This window comes from Lithobates pipiens, unplaced genomic scaffold (assembly GCF_037356315.1).
Source record: "Lithobates pipiens isolate NorthernLeopardFrog02 unplaced genomic scaffold, aLitPip1_a1.2 Scaffold_22, whole genome shotgun sequence".
NCBI lineage: Eukaryota > Metazoa > Chordata > Amphibia > Anura > Ranidae > Lithobates > Lithobates pipiens.
Genome location: NW_027507784.1, coordinates 35,690,668 through 35,707,176, shown reverse-complemented (window position 1 = coordinate 35,707,176; position 16,509 = coordinate 35,690,668). Strand labels below are relative to the sequence as shown.

General features: G+C 43.7%; 1 protein-coding gene across 2 annotated transcripts in view; it reads left to right on the top strand.

Moving 5' to 3' along the window:
- Positions 1-16,509, top strand: part of LOC143923549 (NACHT, LRR and PYD domains-containing protein 1a allele 5-like) — a 40,746-nt gene that overhangs the window by 2,040 nt on the left and 22,197 nt on the right. For both annotated transcript variants that reach the window (XM_077447312.1, XM_077447311.1), the window contains exons 2-6: positions 558-722; positions 4,171-4,233; positions 7,436-7,507; positions 13,759-13,850; positions 16,282-16,337. In XM_077447312.1, coding sequence (XP_077303438.1) covers positions 710-722; positions 4,171-4,233; positions 7,436-7,507; positions 13,759-13,850; positions 16,282-16,337 — 296 coding nt within the window. In that variant the 5' untranslated portion in view covers positions 558-709. The remainder of the gene's footprint in view (positions 1-557; positions 723-4,170; positions 4,234-7,435; positions 7,508-13,758; positions 13,851-16,281; positions 16,338-16,509) is intronic.

Below are 16,509 nucleotides of genomic sequence, written 5' to 3'. Positions count from 1 at the left end.
ATGCGCACTTGCTGCAATTGTGCAAAAAACTTGTGAAGTTTGTCAAGTCTAGTAATAGCTTGAGAGGGGAGTCCCCCTCTCCCCCCCCCCTCTCTCTCAACACCCTGCCCTCTCTCTCACCCCCTTTCCCCCTCCTCATTCTCTCATCCTCCTCTCGCTCTTTCTTTCTCTCTCTCACCCCGCCCTCACCAGTAATACCAGAGACTGCATGTTACTACCCCACAGTCCACCGTAGACCCCCACATAGCCACCAGATACCCCAAATAGCCAATAAATTTAGATGGGGAGCTTGATTTTAGTCTTGCCTAGGGCAGCACAAGAATGAATTGGTGCAACTCAAGTCATTCAGAAAAAAGTTCCTGCGCTCCTTAGGGGTGACTTCAGCATGACTTGCATTGACTTCTGTTAAAGAAGTCGTATGCAAGTCGCGATGAAGTGGTGCTGTGCAGGTCGGCTTCAAAGTCATACCAGTGTGAACAGACCCTTATCCTACTGAGTTAGCTTTGTGGGTTGAGATGTTTATTTCCACAGTCATAATTTTTGTCTTATTTCAACAGTTTGTGTGTGGGGAGAGATCACAGAGACGGCGAGAGGGAGACAAATAGGCCGGCTCCTGCACTATACGTCCATTTTCTGAGAATTTGTTTCTTCAACATCTGCCCACCTCTCCGACATCCCACCATAGTTGATCTCGCCCGTCTTCACAAATATGGCTCGTAATCGTAAGTTCAGAGATAACAACTTTTTTTCTTTTTGTATGTGTGTGCGTCTGTACACGGAGTCTGACACGTGTGTGTGTGTTATTTGAATGTGCTGCTTCTGCATTTCTCCTCTGTTATATACAATGTTTATTTTATCTCTTGAACATAACTGGAAGTGTTCACATCTAGGATCTGCAGCCGCCTTACAGAAAACTTCTATGATTTCTGATTTATGACTTCGGAAAATGAAGAAGTAAAAATCCACCAGTGCAGTGGGGTAGCCCTCGTACTACAAGGGTTAAATGATAATTTACAGCTAGATATGTAGATGAATCCTTACCAAAGAAAACGGAATGCTCCCACCCCACCAGGTACAGGTTTTCATATGATGGGGCACATTTTGTCCCCATTGCAACCCTCTACACCTGGAGGTAGCGGGAGCCGTTAAAAATGAATACGTTCCCTGATATATTCAAGTAATTCCAAAACAAAGGTGTTATATTTCCACAGGGATCTATCTTGTTCCCTCAAGAATTCTGCAATCATTGCTACCACCTTGTTGTGGGGTATTGAGCAATATAGCACCTCAACAACCAAGCATTGGTTGGTACTGTGATGTTCTCGAAAATTTTTAATAGATCTCTGGTATCTTGTACATATAAGGGTAAGGATATTACAGATGGTCCTAAATAATCATTGATTAGCTGGCTAGCCTTTTCAGAAATGCAGCCAATTCCCAATATAATCGGGCAGCCCGTGAGAGTCCCAGCATTTTGTGCACTTTCAGCAAGGAATAGAAGGTTGGTGTGACTGGTAAATTTAGAACTTCATAAGTTTTTCTATTTATTTTTTATTAATTTTTTTCATTCTCTTCATTGATTTTTAGAAGAGTTACAAAAACAGAGCCTTAGGGCATTCCCCAGCTTAAAAAAAGTACCACGTGAAACGGTACCTAACAGGTTATCTGCCTAAAAAACAGTGCTGTTAGCAACAGAAAAAAAAGAAAAGAAACAACAAAATACAAACAATAGAATATCACTGCTCAGCCACTCCATTTAGAGAAATTATGAAAGGAGAATGTGCAACTCGTCTTCGATAGAGGTGAGGTTTCCCAAGAGGGAACTCAAGTACTAGACCTAGGATACTAAGGTTTCAACTAAAGGGTTGTCATGGGGGTCTTAGCAGGTGTTAGCACGGAAGGAGTAGTTAATGGGGGTAAGATAAACTCTTGAGTAGCGTTAGTGGAGGCAAAGTCAAGCCATAGTTTCCACACTTTGTCAAATTTAGCAGTACACCCACGGGAGTGATATGTGGCTTTATATAATGGTATTGTAGAGTTGACCAGGTCTTTCCAAGAGTTCAGAGAGGGAGCTTCTGATTGTTTCCATTTTAGCAATATTGCCTTAGGGGCATAAAAAAGCAGAAGTCCTATGAGGGTCTTAGTTGCTGTGTGGTGCATAAAGAGCCCACCAGGCCCAGTAACGTAAGCAGACTGGTACAGTCAGCGGAATTGGGATTGTTAACAGCGAGGCTATAAATTGCGTCGTCTCTACCCAGAAAGAGTGTACTTTGGGACAGTACCACAACATATGACAGAAACTGGCCTCTAGATTACCACATTTCCAACAGCTAGGATAGGCCCCAAAGTGATTCTATTTATAATATCTGTGAATGCTCTTGCAATGATATTCCTAAATTCCATATGAAACTTAAAGGAGTTGTAAAGGCAGAAGGTTTTTTATCTTAATGCATTCTATGCATTAAGATAAAAAACCTTCTCCGTGTAGCAGCCTCCCCAGCACCCCTCAATTACCTACCTGAGCTCCTTCTCTCTCCAGCGATGTCCACGATACCCTCAGCCATCAAGCACTAGCTTTAGTGCGAAACGCGTCAGTGTTAGCATCTTTTTCTGTGATGTCATTTGCTGTGTTCCTAATATTATTTGAATAAAGCATTGTTTTAGCTTTGGAGTGTGGCCGTCCAGAATTCTGTCATTATCCACATTATCTGCATGTTGTGGCTCGCACCTGGATCCCTTCACCTGGAGCAATTATCTCTGAGTTCCCAGGACCTGCCTTTGAGCGGTGGCGTATATCACCCTCAGCCATCAAGTACACTCCTCCTGATTGGCTGAGACAGAGCAGCAGCGCCATTAGCTTCCATGGCTGTCAATTAAAGTCAGTCAGCCAATCAGGGGAGAGAGGGGTGGGGCCAGGTCAGGGCTCCATGTCTGAATAAATGCATGGAGCTCTCACTCGGCTTGGGTGCCCCCTGTAGCAAGCTGCTGTCTGAGGGGCATTCAAAGGAGGGGGGGCTAGGATCAGCAAAGAGGGACCCGGGAAGAGGAGGATCTGGGCTGCTCTGTGCAAAACCAACTGCACAGAGTAGGGAAGTATAACGTTTGTTATTTTAAAAAACAAAACAAAAAAAGGGCCTTTACAATCACTTTAATGATTTGAGTTTCTGTAATCTGTCTATACCAAGCAGAATTGTTCAGGATGGCCATACACAATTTATTGTATTTTTCTTGATCCATAATCACCACATTTCTCCCTTTTAGCTGAAGGTTTTATGATAATATTATAATTTTTCTTTAGGTTTTGTAAAGCATTCTGTTAGATTTTCACCATTCATAGACATATTTGATAAGGATTTGATATCATTAAGTACTTTTTTGAACAAAGGACCAGATGTGTAAATTGCGCTGAAGAGGGGGGGGGGGAAGGTTGCGATTTGTTTTTTATATCCTGCTATCAGTACTTTATTTAATGCTGAGATTCCCCCGGGGGACATCCAGAGGCTATCTGAGCCCCCTGGATTGCTTTCCTTCCATAATTACATAAGGTCCCCAAGGGCCGAAAATCATTTATGATAAAATCTTTCCAAAGCTCCAAATCACAAGCTTTCTGGGCATAAAGGGCAAGAATTTTATAATGAATTATATGGAATGTCAATTTTCTGGCAAATAATATAACATCTTTTGCCATCTCAAATCTATCTACGCCTTGGATGGGACAAAAACTAAGACCCAAACATAGTAGTGATTTTTCATCATCCGTAAATTTGTATGAGGATAAATTGATAACTTGTAGATCGTCCCTAGTTAGGTCTGTTTTACTAGGTATAGTCCCAGATTGCCCAGCCGCTTGGAATTCACCAAGGGGGATGGGCAAGATTGGGAAGGGACTATAGGTTTAGAGTTGGTTTTATTAATTTGCTTACTTGGGTTTGTATTCTCTTCCCAAGGAGCCAAATCCACCCGAATGTGTTTGTGTAGTAGTACTACCACCAAGAGGCAGATGAGTGAGGGTAGAAGGTTTGAATTGAGAAAAAGAAAAAGTTAGGAGGTGGTAAGGTTGGGTTCTCTGTGTAGCAAAGAAGTTACTCTTGCTGATGTTCTGTCTTTTGGTTGGTGCATTATGAGTGCCCCGTCCACCAAATTTGAATTTCTTGTTTTTCACTCGTTCAGGAGTATCAAATAAGGCTGAAAAAACCTGGTGTGAAGTAAGAGAACAGGAAGAAAATGAGGAAGGTAAATCGGTATTATCATCAATAATAGGTGCATCACATGATTTATCCTGTTGTGCAGAAGAACGTGATGGTGCCGGTAGGCTTCCCCCTATGAGTTTGCTGGCATTTGTAGGCCTTGTTTGTATCGTATGCCAGGATGTCTCTCATGAATTTTATATTTTTATTCAACACTATCTTTTTATTATTAACGTTTTCCATGAATTCATTTAACCCTTTTTGTTTCTCTGCATAGGCTGCATTTCACAATAACTGTTGGTTGTCAGAGCTTAGTGTTTGGATTTGATCAGCTATCTCCCCTGATCTCCCTTTCATAATGATAATTTAAAATCTCCATCATGCGTATCAAGCAGGTTTGGAGATTATCTTCCCACAATCCTTTCATCTCAGTGTTCACTGAAGGTATAGTGGGAAAAATTTGAATATGGAGACCAAAAGGCATTCATTTTTGCTCTATAAAAAGATCAAACTATTTTTGTGCCAATACAGGGATGACTTTTTAATCAGTAGCTGTTTGATTCTTTGGAACCATGTGTCTAAGTCCCATTGGCCCTCAGTTGTGCCTATTGCTTCAGATCTTATCCTGCAGGTGAAGCCCTCCCAATCCTGTCCCGAAAAAATGTTTCATTAGAACCTAATAATCCATAAATCTTTTTCTAAATATACTAAACCAATCTAGTCTTTAGTAATAAAATTTAATTATCTTTAATTCTGAGTCAGGTCTCAATCAATGGGTGTTTTCCACCCAAAAAAGTAGAAATATAACAAAAATGAGCCTGACTGAAAGCACCACATCCCTATAGTAACTGAAGAAAATGCAATGCAAAGAATGGGACTTTAGGAGTGCTGGGAACCTCCGGTACATATCACTACATATATAAGTGTAAAAAAGTTTTTATTACAAAAATAGTAAAAAATATATATTGGGGGTAATACCTCTTAAAAGCATAGATTTGTTCCTACACATATTGTTCAAACCAAGAAAAACACCCTGAAAGGTAGTTTCTTTCCCACATATAGTGTCATACATACCCTATTTATTGGCGTATAACACGCACCCCAAGTTTAGGAGTGAATTTTAAGGAAAAAAAACTTTTAGGAAGGAAGCTTAAGGAAAAAAACTTACATTTAAATGCCCATAAATGCAGCCTTATCAGTGTCCATATGCAGCCTTGCCCATCATTGCAGAATGATCAGTGTCCATCTGCAGCCTTGCCCAGTCTCATTGCAGCCTTGTCCTATGTCATTGCAGCCTTGCTTGTTTAAAATTAGCGCCGCCGTGATATACAGAGCCAGATGTCCTATGTACTCGGCTAGGCTCGGCTCCTCTCACAGTCCCGCCCAGTCCCACCCCTTGGCCCAGCTCCTATGAAGGACATAACACAGGTCCAATGGCAGGACTGGGCGTGACTGTGAGCGGAGCAGAGAGTAGCCGAGCCTAGCCAAGTACACTCGGCTATGTGTATATCGGCGGCTCTCACTCCTCTCCCTTCAGTCAGAGGGGGATCGGCGGGGGGTCGGCATATAACACGCACCCACGATTTCCCCCTGATTTTAAGGGGAAAAAAGTGCATATTATACGTCGATAAATACGGTATATATATTTATAGCATAAATTTCAGGTAATAGTTAATTTTGTATACAACATGTATTAAAGCAGGAAATAGCAAATCCAACGTGTTTCATCATTGTCGGCTTCTTCAAGGGTTCGGGGGTAATATATGGTTCAAACAACTAGAAAAATACAAAAAACACATATATAATATACAGTCAATAAATAATAAACATTTTAGTTTATATTTAATTAATTTTGATTATTCAACCACTGACTCATAATTAGTATGAGAACAGGGAACTCATCAATATCAGTGGGATGCATGTAATATTCACTCCGACCCAGTCAGGAATTCTAGAAAGTTTGTAGATACGAACAAACGGACCAAGTCAAAAGACTACCCCCCCAGGCCACAAAAATCAACCCCAGGAATGGGGAGCGGATGCCGGAGAATGTGGAGTTGCTAAATCAGAGCCAGAGAGTGATGCTAGTTGGAAATAAAATAAAACAAAGGGCAAAACATAACTAAATGTCTGTCTCTTTAATCCTGTATATTAGTAAATTACAACTCAAGAAAGGAAATTTAGACTGAAAAGATCCAGCAGGACATGGGTAGTGAGAAACAGCTATGAAGGCTCTGCTAAGCAAACATACAAACCTTCATTAACACCTACCTCTTATCTGCTTACACAGCACATATTTAATCCACAAGTCTCCCAGTAGGCACCCAGAAATCCCAGAGTGAGGTCTACAAAGACACAGGCAGGGGGGTCAATACCCATCCATAGGGGTCCCCCTAATTATGCCATGTAGGTCATCCCAGAGCTGGACACAAAAATAATTGCAGCTGAAGAGAACAGTCACTGGGGGGTTCTCGCAATACCACAAGGGCCATAGATACATGCCTCCATGTAGATCACCTGGAGGAGTATGTGTGATATTCACTTTAAATGTGGTAAAACTCTCAAAGCGCCATATCCCAACATCGCCCCCTGCCGTGGCATCATAATACATTGCCTGGGTGGCAGAATGTGCTACTACGCATGTGCCAGCCAGCTGTGCACCACGCATTCGCCAAATATTCGTGCATGTGCGATAATGGCGGGAAGTGCCGTCATGGCCATTCACTGCCCCTCCATTTCCCTGATCCAGCCCAACCCACCATACATGTATACAGAGGGAGGGTGGAGAGAGGGAGGGAAGAAGAGGAGAAGGTGACAGCTTGGGCCTGTATTTCGCCCCGTGCCACCACGAGTCCGAGACCCTATATATAAACTGGAAGGATGGGTAGCACCATAGGAGGTTGGGGGCCAAAATGTAAGGACTTTCAGAAGGGCCTGGGGGCACTGTGGGAGCCTGGGTAGCACTGTAGAGGCTGAAGGCTCTCAGGAGGCACTGTGGGAGGTTGGAGGGGGGGTCACTGTGGACTCTAAGGGCTCTCAGAGGGCCTGGGGGCACTGTCGGCCACTATAGAGAGTTGGGAGGCACTGTAAGAGATTAAGAGATCTGCAGCTGGCTGTAGGCCTGGGAGAAGGGAGGACATGGTCCAGCAGTGGATCACAGCCTGGTGGCTGAGAGTCACTCATCTAAAGAGATTATGTAAAACGTAACACAGTTTTTATGACATTGTCTTCTCTTCTTCTTTCTACAGACAATCTTAGAGTCTTCGATGAATCTCCAATTTACCTGATGAACCACACGGAAAGGGAGGCACCACAGAGAAGTGAGTGTTATCTTCATTGCATTGTTTTATTATCTTAAAAACTTGCACAGCAATCTTTATGTAGCCAATGTATTTAGGTAGCCAATAACTGGTATTACCCTAAATCCACACTTCTACTATGTCAGCATTGCATTAAACTCAGTTGTGTAACAGTGTGATCCTTCCTAAGGGTTCTATTTATAAAACATTCACAAGATGAAAATCGCACACCCTTGTGTAGGCTGCACAAATTGTGCCCGTAGTTTCTGTAATAGATTAATTTCTATGATCGTCAGCGCCATCTAGTGGCCAAAATGCGACATCATTTTCTAAAATACCCCAATAGTAAGATATACCGCATTTTGGCCACTAGATGGCGATGGTGATTATAGGAATTCATCTAATCTAGAATTTGCCATCAAAATGTGTGCAGCAAATTTGTATGGGGCCCTTACAGCGTCTTTTACTAGAGGGGTAATTTCACACTATTTTACATGAAATTCAAGAACCCGAATCGGTTCATCAAAAAATTTGTGTTAATGATACATGGACTATGTGGTAAATTGCTCCTAAAGCTGAGGCTGAAAGCAAATATAAAATATACAATTCTGTAATCATTAACCACTACCCGCCCAGCCTATGTAATGCACTAGGCTTGTGCAATTAGTTTTGCAATGAATCGAAATTTGGCCGAATTTTGCATCTTTCGGACATTCGGATGCATCCGAATAAAAAAATAACAAATAACAACGAATACGTAAGAAATATAACAAATGAATTTGAATGAATTCTACATGATTCGGTAATTCTTTAAAGATCTAATGAAACAAAAGGTCAGCTCAAAGTAAATCTTATAGTCCACTCAGCCGATTAATTTTGTGCCAGAAGATGGATTACTGGCAAAGTGCATTCCTGAGAACTGAGTTAGGCCCCTTTCACACATGCGGATGATATGTCCGTATTTCATCCATCCGTTTGTGGATGAAATACGGGCATACATTCATCCCTATGGGATAGCGGGTGTCTGCGGATGAACATCCGCAGACACCCGATTTCCTCCGCCTCCGCAACAGTCCGATACTGCAGACGGAGGAAAATCCTATTTTTCTATCTGTCTGCAGAGCGGATCGGATGAAGACGGACACACGGTCCGTGCTCATCCGATTCCCATAGAGGAGAGCGGAGAGCTGACAGGGCGGCCCCCGCACAGTGTGCGGAGACCGCCCTGTCCGCAGCCGGCTCAGCGGGGACAACGGAGCGATCCCCGCTGAGTGAGTGGATCATCACGGGGCGGATCATTACTGATCCGCCCCGTGTGAAAGAGGCCTTAGAAGGGTGATGTATAAGGAGAAGAGACGTTGTCATTGTGTGTGTTAAAAGATTCAATAAACAAACGACTTTCCAAACTACGAATCATTATCACGAATGTCTATACATACATAAATAGCGAATTTCAACGAATACGAACGAATGAATTCGACACTCTACGAATAATAAGGAATTATCCAAAAACATATTAACGTAACATAACGAATATAACAGAACGAAATGATGTATTTTACGAATGACAACAAACCGAAACTAAACAAAATTTTCTGTTGTGCACAAGTCTATAATGCACCGCTATAATCAAACATAATGTGAAAAAATAATAAAATAAAATCCTGATCACTTCCACAGAGTAGTACATTGTTACTATGGTAACACTATATTGCTCTGGTCACAGCGTGTTAAATACAAAAAAAATTTGTAAAAAATAAAAGTTATATAAGAATGTTTTTTTGTAAATAACATTTCCCTGATTACCGCCACACTAGTTATATTTTGACGCTGTACTGCACTGGTGACAGTATGTAAAAACTAAAATAGTGAATTTTTATTTTTTATTATTTCTTAATTTTTCCAAAAATTGTGACAAAAAAATTACAACTTCAAAAAAACAGCCATGCCTCTTACTAAATACCTTGGACTGTCTAGTTTCCAAAAAAAGGGGTGATTTGGGGGGTATTCGTACTGGCATTTTCAGGCCTCAAGAAATGAGATCGTCCGTCAGTACATCACGTGTGATACATTTTCAGATACTGTATATCCCATAGTTTGTGGACTCTATAACTTTCCTACAGACACAATAATATACACTGATTTGGGTTATTTTCACCAATGAAATGTAGCAGAGTACAGTTTGGCCTAAATGTATGAAGACAAAATATTTATTTGCAAATTTTTATACGTTTATTTCGCAAACAATAAAAAAACTCAGTGGAAAAAAACGCTATTTCTGTGGGGGAAAAAAAAGATAAAAATTTAGTTTGGGTACAGTGTTAGGCCGCGTACCCACGGGCGGACTGTTCGCCCAACTTAGTCCGCTGAACCGTGTTTCAGCGGACAGTCCGCTCGTGTGTGGGCTTCAGCGGACTGTTTCAGCGGACTGTCTGACGAACAAAGTTTTTCGGAATTTCCGTAAGACAGTCCGCTGAAACTTGGTTTCAGCGGACAGTCCGCTCGTGTGTAGGCTTGTTCGACAAACTAAGTTTCGCGCATGCTCAGAAAGGATTTACACGGCGAAGGTTGCATTGCAGTGTATTGGACGTCGAATTTCTCGTCCCGTCGTACGTGCCGTTCACGTCATCGCGCACGCTTTCAGCGGACTGTTCGTTCATCGTGTGTGGTCAAGTCCGTTCATGCAAATTTTGAGCGGACTGTTTGTCGGATTGTTTGACGAACTAAGTTGGGCGAACAGTCTGCCCGTGTGTACGCGGCCTTACATGACCGCACAATTGTCATTCAAAATGCAACTGCGCGGAAAGCTGAAAATTGGCCTGGACAGGAAGGGGGTAAAAGTGCCCGGTATTGAAGTGGTTAAATCCCACCACCTCCACACCTTTTATAAATGCTCACTATGTCAAGAGGGTATAGTATAGGTAGGAATATGTACCTTAAACCCACACTCTGGCACTCTCCTCCTTCTGTTGGCGGAGCCCTGTGTCATCACATACAATTTAGGGATATTGAGGTAAATGTTTACTCCTTATTGCAGACATAACAAACACTTATCCCTTGTAGTATGGGGGGGGGGGGGCCCACTGCAAGGGTGGCTTTTTTCAAATTCCTCCAAGCAGTGTAACTATTATAATTTGACCTGGTATCAGCCTCTTGATGTCCAGCAGAGCTTAGACTTGGAGAGGAAGAAGCGCAAGGTGCCACTTAGTTAAGACATGGACAATGAGCATCCTGACAGGTGGAGAGAGCAGAGTGACGGGGGGATGTGTGAACATCACTGTGCTGCTTCTCCTTTCACTGTCCAGTCACAGGCTTGGGGTGGGTCCAGGATGACCTGGGCTCTGAAGAAGCAGGTTGAATGATGCTGGCTGTCATTTACCCTGGAAGACTGAAGACATCTAGTGGCGGAAATCATGTACTGCGGTGTGAGTGAAGGGGATACAGCTCTGGACTAGTGATAAGCTGGCAGTTCAGACCAAATTTTGTTTGATCAGAGATTCGACAAAAATAAAAAATAAATTGGTGTCTGGCCATGTCAAACCTCCAGCTGCAGCAGGAAGTGATATATTTAGCAGAAGTATTCCCACTAAAACCAGTTTTCAGGAAGCCATTAGCACCAGGCCAGAGTTGTGGGGGGCCTTGTGCCCATCAACATAAGGAGATGGTGCTTTGTCAAGGGCATGTGGCCTGGTATGGCTCAAGAGGCAAAAGGCCACACGCTCCTCTCCCCCTCATCTGGCCAGCCATGGGGCATGCTTTAATAAGGGTCTGGTATGGATTTTGGGAGGGGCCCCATACTGCCAGCAATAAAAACACAATTTGGTAGAGCCGAGGAGGCATCAAATATCTTTCAAGTGAGCCATTGACCTGGAATAGGCTTGTGCCCCCCACAATGCATGCTTGTTTCAGGTTGATGAAAATCCAGGATTACAACCCCAAGGCCTTCACATTTAAAGAGGCACTGTCACCTTGTCCAATTAGGACAAAATGGCATTGTCTTCAAAAAGGGGACACCATCGAGTCCCTGTTGCTCGCTTTACCACTCACCCAAACAGGCAGCTACAAAGCAGGAAGCACAGGAACATAGGAGAGAATCTAGAAGCATCGGGGTGCTGGGATCACAGGACAAAAATCTAAGAGCCTCTTGCAAAACTGCAGTGCTGAGAGCACAGGACACTGGCATGAAAATCTTTTGTAGCACTGGGGTGCTGGGAGCGCAGGACACTGGCATGAAAGTCTTTTGTAACACTGGGGTGCTGGGAGCGCAGGACACTGGCATGAAAGTCTTTTGTAGCACTGGGGTGCTGGGAGCGCAGGGCACAGGCATGAAAGTCTTTTGTAACACTGGGGTGCTGGGAGCGCAGGGCACAGGCATGAAAGTCTTTTGTAACACTGGGGTGCTGGGAGCGCAGGGCACAGGCATGAAAGTCTTTTGTAACACTGGGGTGCTGGGAGCGCAGGACACTGGCATGAAAGTCTTTTGTAACACTGGGGTGCTGGGAGCGCAGGACACTGGCATGAAAGTCTTTTGTAACACTGGGGTGCTGGAAGCGCAGGACACTGGCATGAAAGTATTTTATAACACTGGGGTGCTGGGAGCGCAGGACACTGGCATGAAAGTCTTTTGTAGCACTGGGGTGCTGGGAGCAGATGACACTGGCATGAAAGTCTTTTGTAGCACTGGGGTGCTGGGAACACAGGACAGAAACAAGGAGTGTCTTGCAGCACAGAGATGCTGGGAATATAGGACACAGATAAGAGAGTCTCTTGCAGTACTGCAGTGTGGGAAACACAGAACAGACGCCAGGGCTGGCCCTACCGTGGGTCCGTGGGACCCAGGCGGAAATTTAAGAGGGGCAGCAACATGGTTGGACTGCCCAAGGACCCGAGGCTCCCTCCCTCTAGCATGCAGTGTCATGCTGCTTGTGCTGCCTGCACATTGGGAGCCACCTCATGCCCCACAATGCCACTAGCATTGAATGAGGCAGCTGTAAATGTCCACAGGGAGCAGGGGAGGCTATTGGGCCGGGAGCGCCGCTGACTCTCAGACCCCATTCAATGCATGGTCAGGAGAAGGCCGAGGCTGCAGGTGCAGCTAAGTAAGGGGTTTGGAGTGAGAGTGGCAGCGGCAGCTCTGTGATCCCCGGAGCACTGATCGGATGTGGAGCGAGCTTGCTGGCAGGTAGGTCCTTCAGCTTCTCCCCAATTTGATGCCTGTGTGGATTGTCTGACAAGGCTGCATTGATGGACACTGATAGACTGCACTGGTAGGCATTTGATGAGGTGGCACTGAAAGGCTGAGTTAGGGGCCACTGATGAGATAGCACTGATGAACACTGATATGCTGCACTGGTGGGCACTGATGAGGTGGCACTTATAGGCTGCACTGGAGGGCACTGATGAGGTGGCACTGATGGACACTGATAGGCTGCACTGGTGGGCACTGATGAGGTGGCACTCATAGACACTGATAGGCTGCACTGTGGGGACACTGATGAGGTGGCACTGATGGGCACTAGGGATGAGCCGAACACCCCCTGGTTCGGTTCGCACCAGAACTTGCGAACAGGCAAACAATTTGTGCGAACATGCAAACACCATTAAAGTCTATGGGACACAAACATGAAAAATCAAAAGTGCTTATTTTAAAGGCTTATATGCAAGTTATTGTCATAAAAAGTGTTTGGGGGCCCCGGTCCTGCCCCAGGGGACATGTATCAGTGCAAAAAAAGTTTTAAAAACATCACTTTACTCAGGAGCAGTGATTCTAATAATGCTTAAAGTGAAACAATAAAAATGAAATATTCAGTTAAGTACCGTGCCTGGGGGTCCCCTTAGTCTGCCTGTAAATTAGAGCATCTTTCCTGTGTTTAGAACAGTACCACAGCAAAATTACATTTGTAAAGGAAAAAATTTCATTTAAAACTGCTCGTGGCTGTAATGTATTATCGGGTCCCAACAATATACATAAAAAAATGATTGAAAAAAACGGCATGGTTAAACCCCCCACCCAGTCCATTACCAGGCCCTTTAGATATTTTCCCAGCATCTTCACTGGAGAGACAATTTGTCCCTCCAGGAAGTCTGGAATAACCTACCCAGAGTGGACCTCACCCTGACAAAGGTTCTAACCTCTACTGTAGACTAGAAAACTAGAAAATCCTTTGTCTGGACTTCCAGTTTTTACAGATACATATCACACAAAGAAACAATCGCTACAGTCACCACAATTCACTCACAATGTTGTAATATGAATATATGTTCTCTTCTAGCTCCATATGAGGAATACTATTTATTACCATCGAGTTCATCCTCTTTTTCTTCTCCCTATGAAGACGAGATGGACTGTGACTTCTGTGGGGTGGTAAGACTTTATTATATTTTATTCTTTTTTAGATTTTTGAAAATGCAGTAAAAATTCTCTGACTCATCCATAACATCCCTTTCCAACCTAACACAAACAGTTTTGATCATTTTACAGTGACTCTTGATAAAAGGTTGCCATGATCCATTAGGTTGAGATCGAACACTGGTTGAAATCACTAGAAAATGTACCAAGTGTTTGGCCAGCATTCAAGTTTTGCCTTTCCCTTCATCAGGCTAAATGTTCAGACCACCTAAGGTGATGGTTCAGTTAAAGTTGGCGCCTGGTGGGCTAGTTCAGCCCATAGTACCTTACTGGTGTAGCACCCTTCTAGATAGATTGCTAGGTTGGTTAGATACATTCAGTTCTTCTGTAGTCAGTGAAGCAGTGTGTCATTGCTTTGAGCTCTTCTATGTTTCACTGGCTGCAGGTTTGAGTGTTTCCCCTGCCTTCTGGAGGATTCTAGAATGTAGTGAGTTGGAAGATGCAAATCAACAGCCTGAATATTTGTTATCTCAGCCAATCCCTGGGGGAGAATGCTTAGTAGGTGGCTGGGGCGTGAATACACAGTCTGGGGCCTAAGACAGCCCTGTTCTTGTCCAGGAGGAGAAGTTCCCAGCCCTTCTTGGCAATTCTGATAAAGTTCTTACAGTTGCTTATCGAGGTCCCAGTGTCACATACCTTACAGCGGAGTCCGAAATGACGAGGGTGGCCTCTTGCACAGTCCCGGTCCTAGCACCCCTGGAGGTGGAGACAGGAACTGCTAGGGCAGTGGGAGGGTGCAGGTGCCTGCAGGTAGCAGGTCAAAGGTCAAGCAGGAGTCGGCAACGGGCTGGCAGAGAGGTACACAGGCGGCAGGCAGGCTCGTGGTCAAGGACAGGCAGAGGTCGGCAACAGGACAGGCAGTGGAGCACAGAATCAGGAGACAAAGCTGAAGTCAGAGGTTCAAGCCGGGGTTGGTGTAGGTAAACAAGGCAGACAAGGTTGCAAGGGTTTTCCAAGAGAGTGGTCAGGAAGAGCCGGGTGTTCAAGATTCATGGAAGTCAGACAAAGTAGTAGCAGGTATACAGGAACGAGCTGAGACAATCCAGCACTGATGTTAAGTGGCTGCTCGTTTAAATAGGGAGCCGTGCACTGTGATTCGCCGGCGTGCGAGCATGCGCACAAGAATGTGCGCATTGCGCATGTCCGTTCCACAAAAATGTGCCAATGCGCACATCCGTGCACCGATACGCATATTACATATGATGCGCCGATGCACACATATGTTTGGAAAAGGTGCGCAAATGCGCATATTGGATCCAGTATTCACCTGCTTGGTGCAGAGGTTCCCTGACACCCAACTAAGCTAGACCTGGAGGGCCTAATTTTCTGAGAGAATCTAGAGCTAATTAGGGGGCCCCACTAGAAGTCTGGTCCAAAGAGCTCACGGGTGAAAGTCTGGCTGGTATTAAAAAGAAGCATCCAAGTATCCAGGGACATTGTGAATGCAGACTTCTAGGATTCAAGCCTGTCTGCTGCTGCTATCTCTTCTGCATCAGAGCTAGTGCTTGCTTGGACTGGGACATATTGTATAGTGTCTTAGTGCCTTCCCTAAGAAGCTTTGACCAAGTGAAGAGTGTCCTCTTGTTACTGCACTATGTTTCTGGAGTATCCCACAGCTCCCTGCACCTTGTCTAAGTTCAATTTGCAATAAAACATCAAAAAGACACCCCTAGACTGTTCATTAAGTCAGAAAGAGCGACTGTAGCCATGTGCCTTTTAGGGGTGAGCACTACACTTGTATTCTCCAACATTGAGATCTCCCTTTCCTAACTTCAGACTCATGTCTACTTGGGAGTTTTTGGTGTTGCTGCTCACCTTTGTGTGTTTCATCTTTTACTTTTACAAATCGCCATAATATAAAAAAATAAATCATCCAGCAGGGATGGTGGGAACCTTTCATGATCTCATAACCTCTCATCATCATCATCAACAGAATCCTATGAAGATACCATGAAGATAAATTAAAGTATCTACAAGCTTAAGAAGAAGTTTAAAAGATTATTTTCTTTCCAGACTGTGCTAATGACTAGGTTGCACATTTTCCTGACTTTGGGGATCATATAAAGTCTAGTGTTGGGGATATCTAATACACCACTAGCTGTTAGCTACAGAAATGGTTAAACTTTCATAGGATGGTAGCCCTCAAGCGCCAGAGCTGTAACAACCTGATTCATATGAACAGTACCAACATTTGCTATGTATTACATATTATACAGTAACTCGCATTTTCTAATAACTGATAATTATATAACTAATTCAGCTAATATAAAAAAAAGAATTTGTTGCTTTCACGTCAAACTAATATTAATATAAATTCCTAGAAGAAATGTCCCAATTTTTTTAAACCTATTTTGCTTTTCATGTTACACTTTTTACTTTATCTTAGAATCTTGACCCCGCTGATATTCCAGTTATGCCAAATATAAGTGGAAAAACATACAGGTAAGAGTAGCAGTCTAGTCGTTATTGTTTTATGCATTTTATGGCCAAATGTATGTGGACAGCTCTTCAAATGATTCACTTCAGGTATTTCCAGCGAAGGGTACTGACAAATGTGCCCTTTTTAATGGTGAAGGCCATTTTCTGTTCCAGGATGACTGTTTCCCAAAGACAG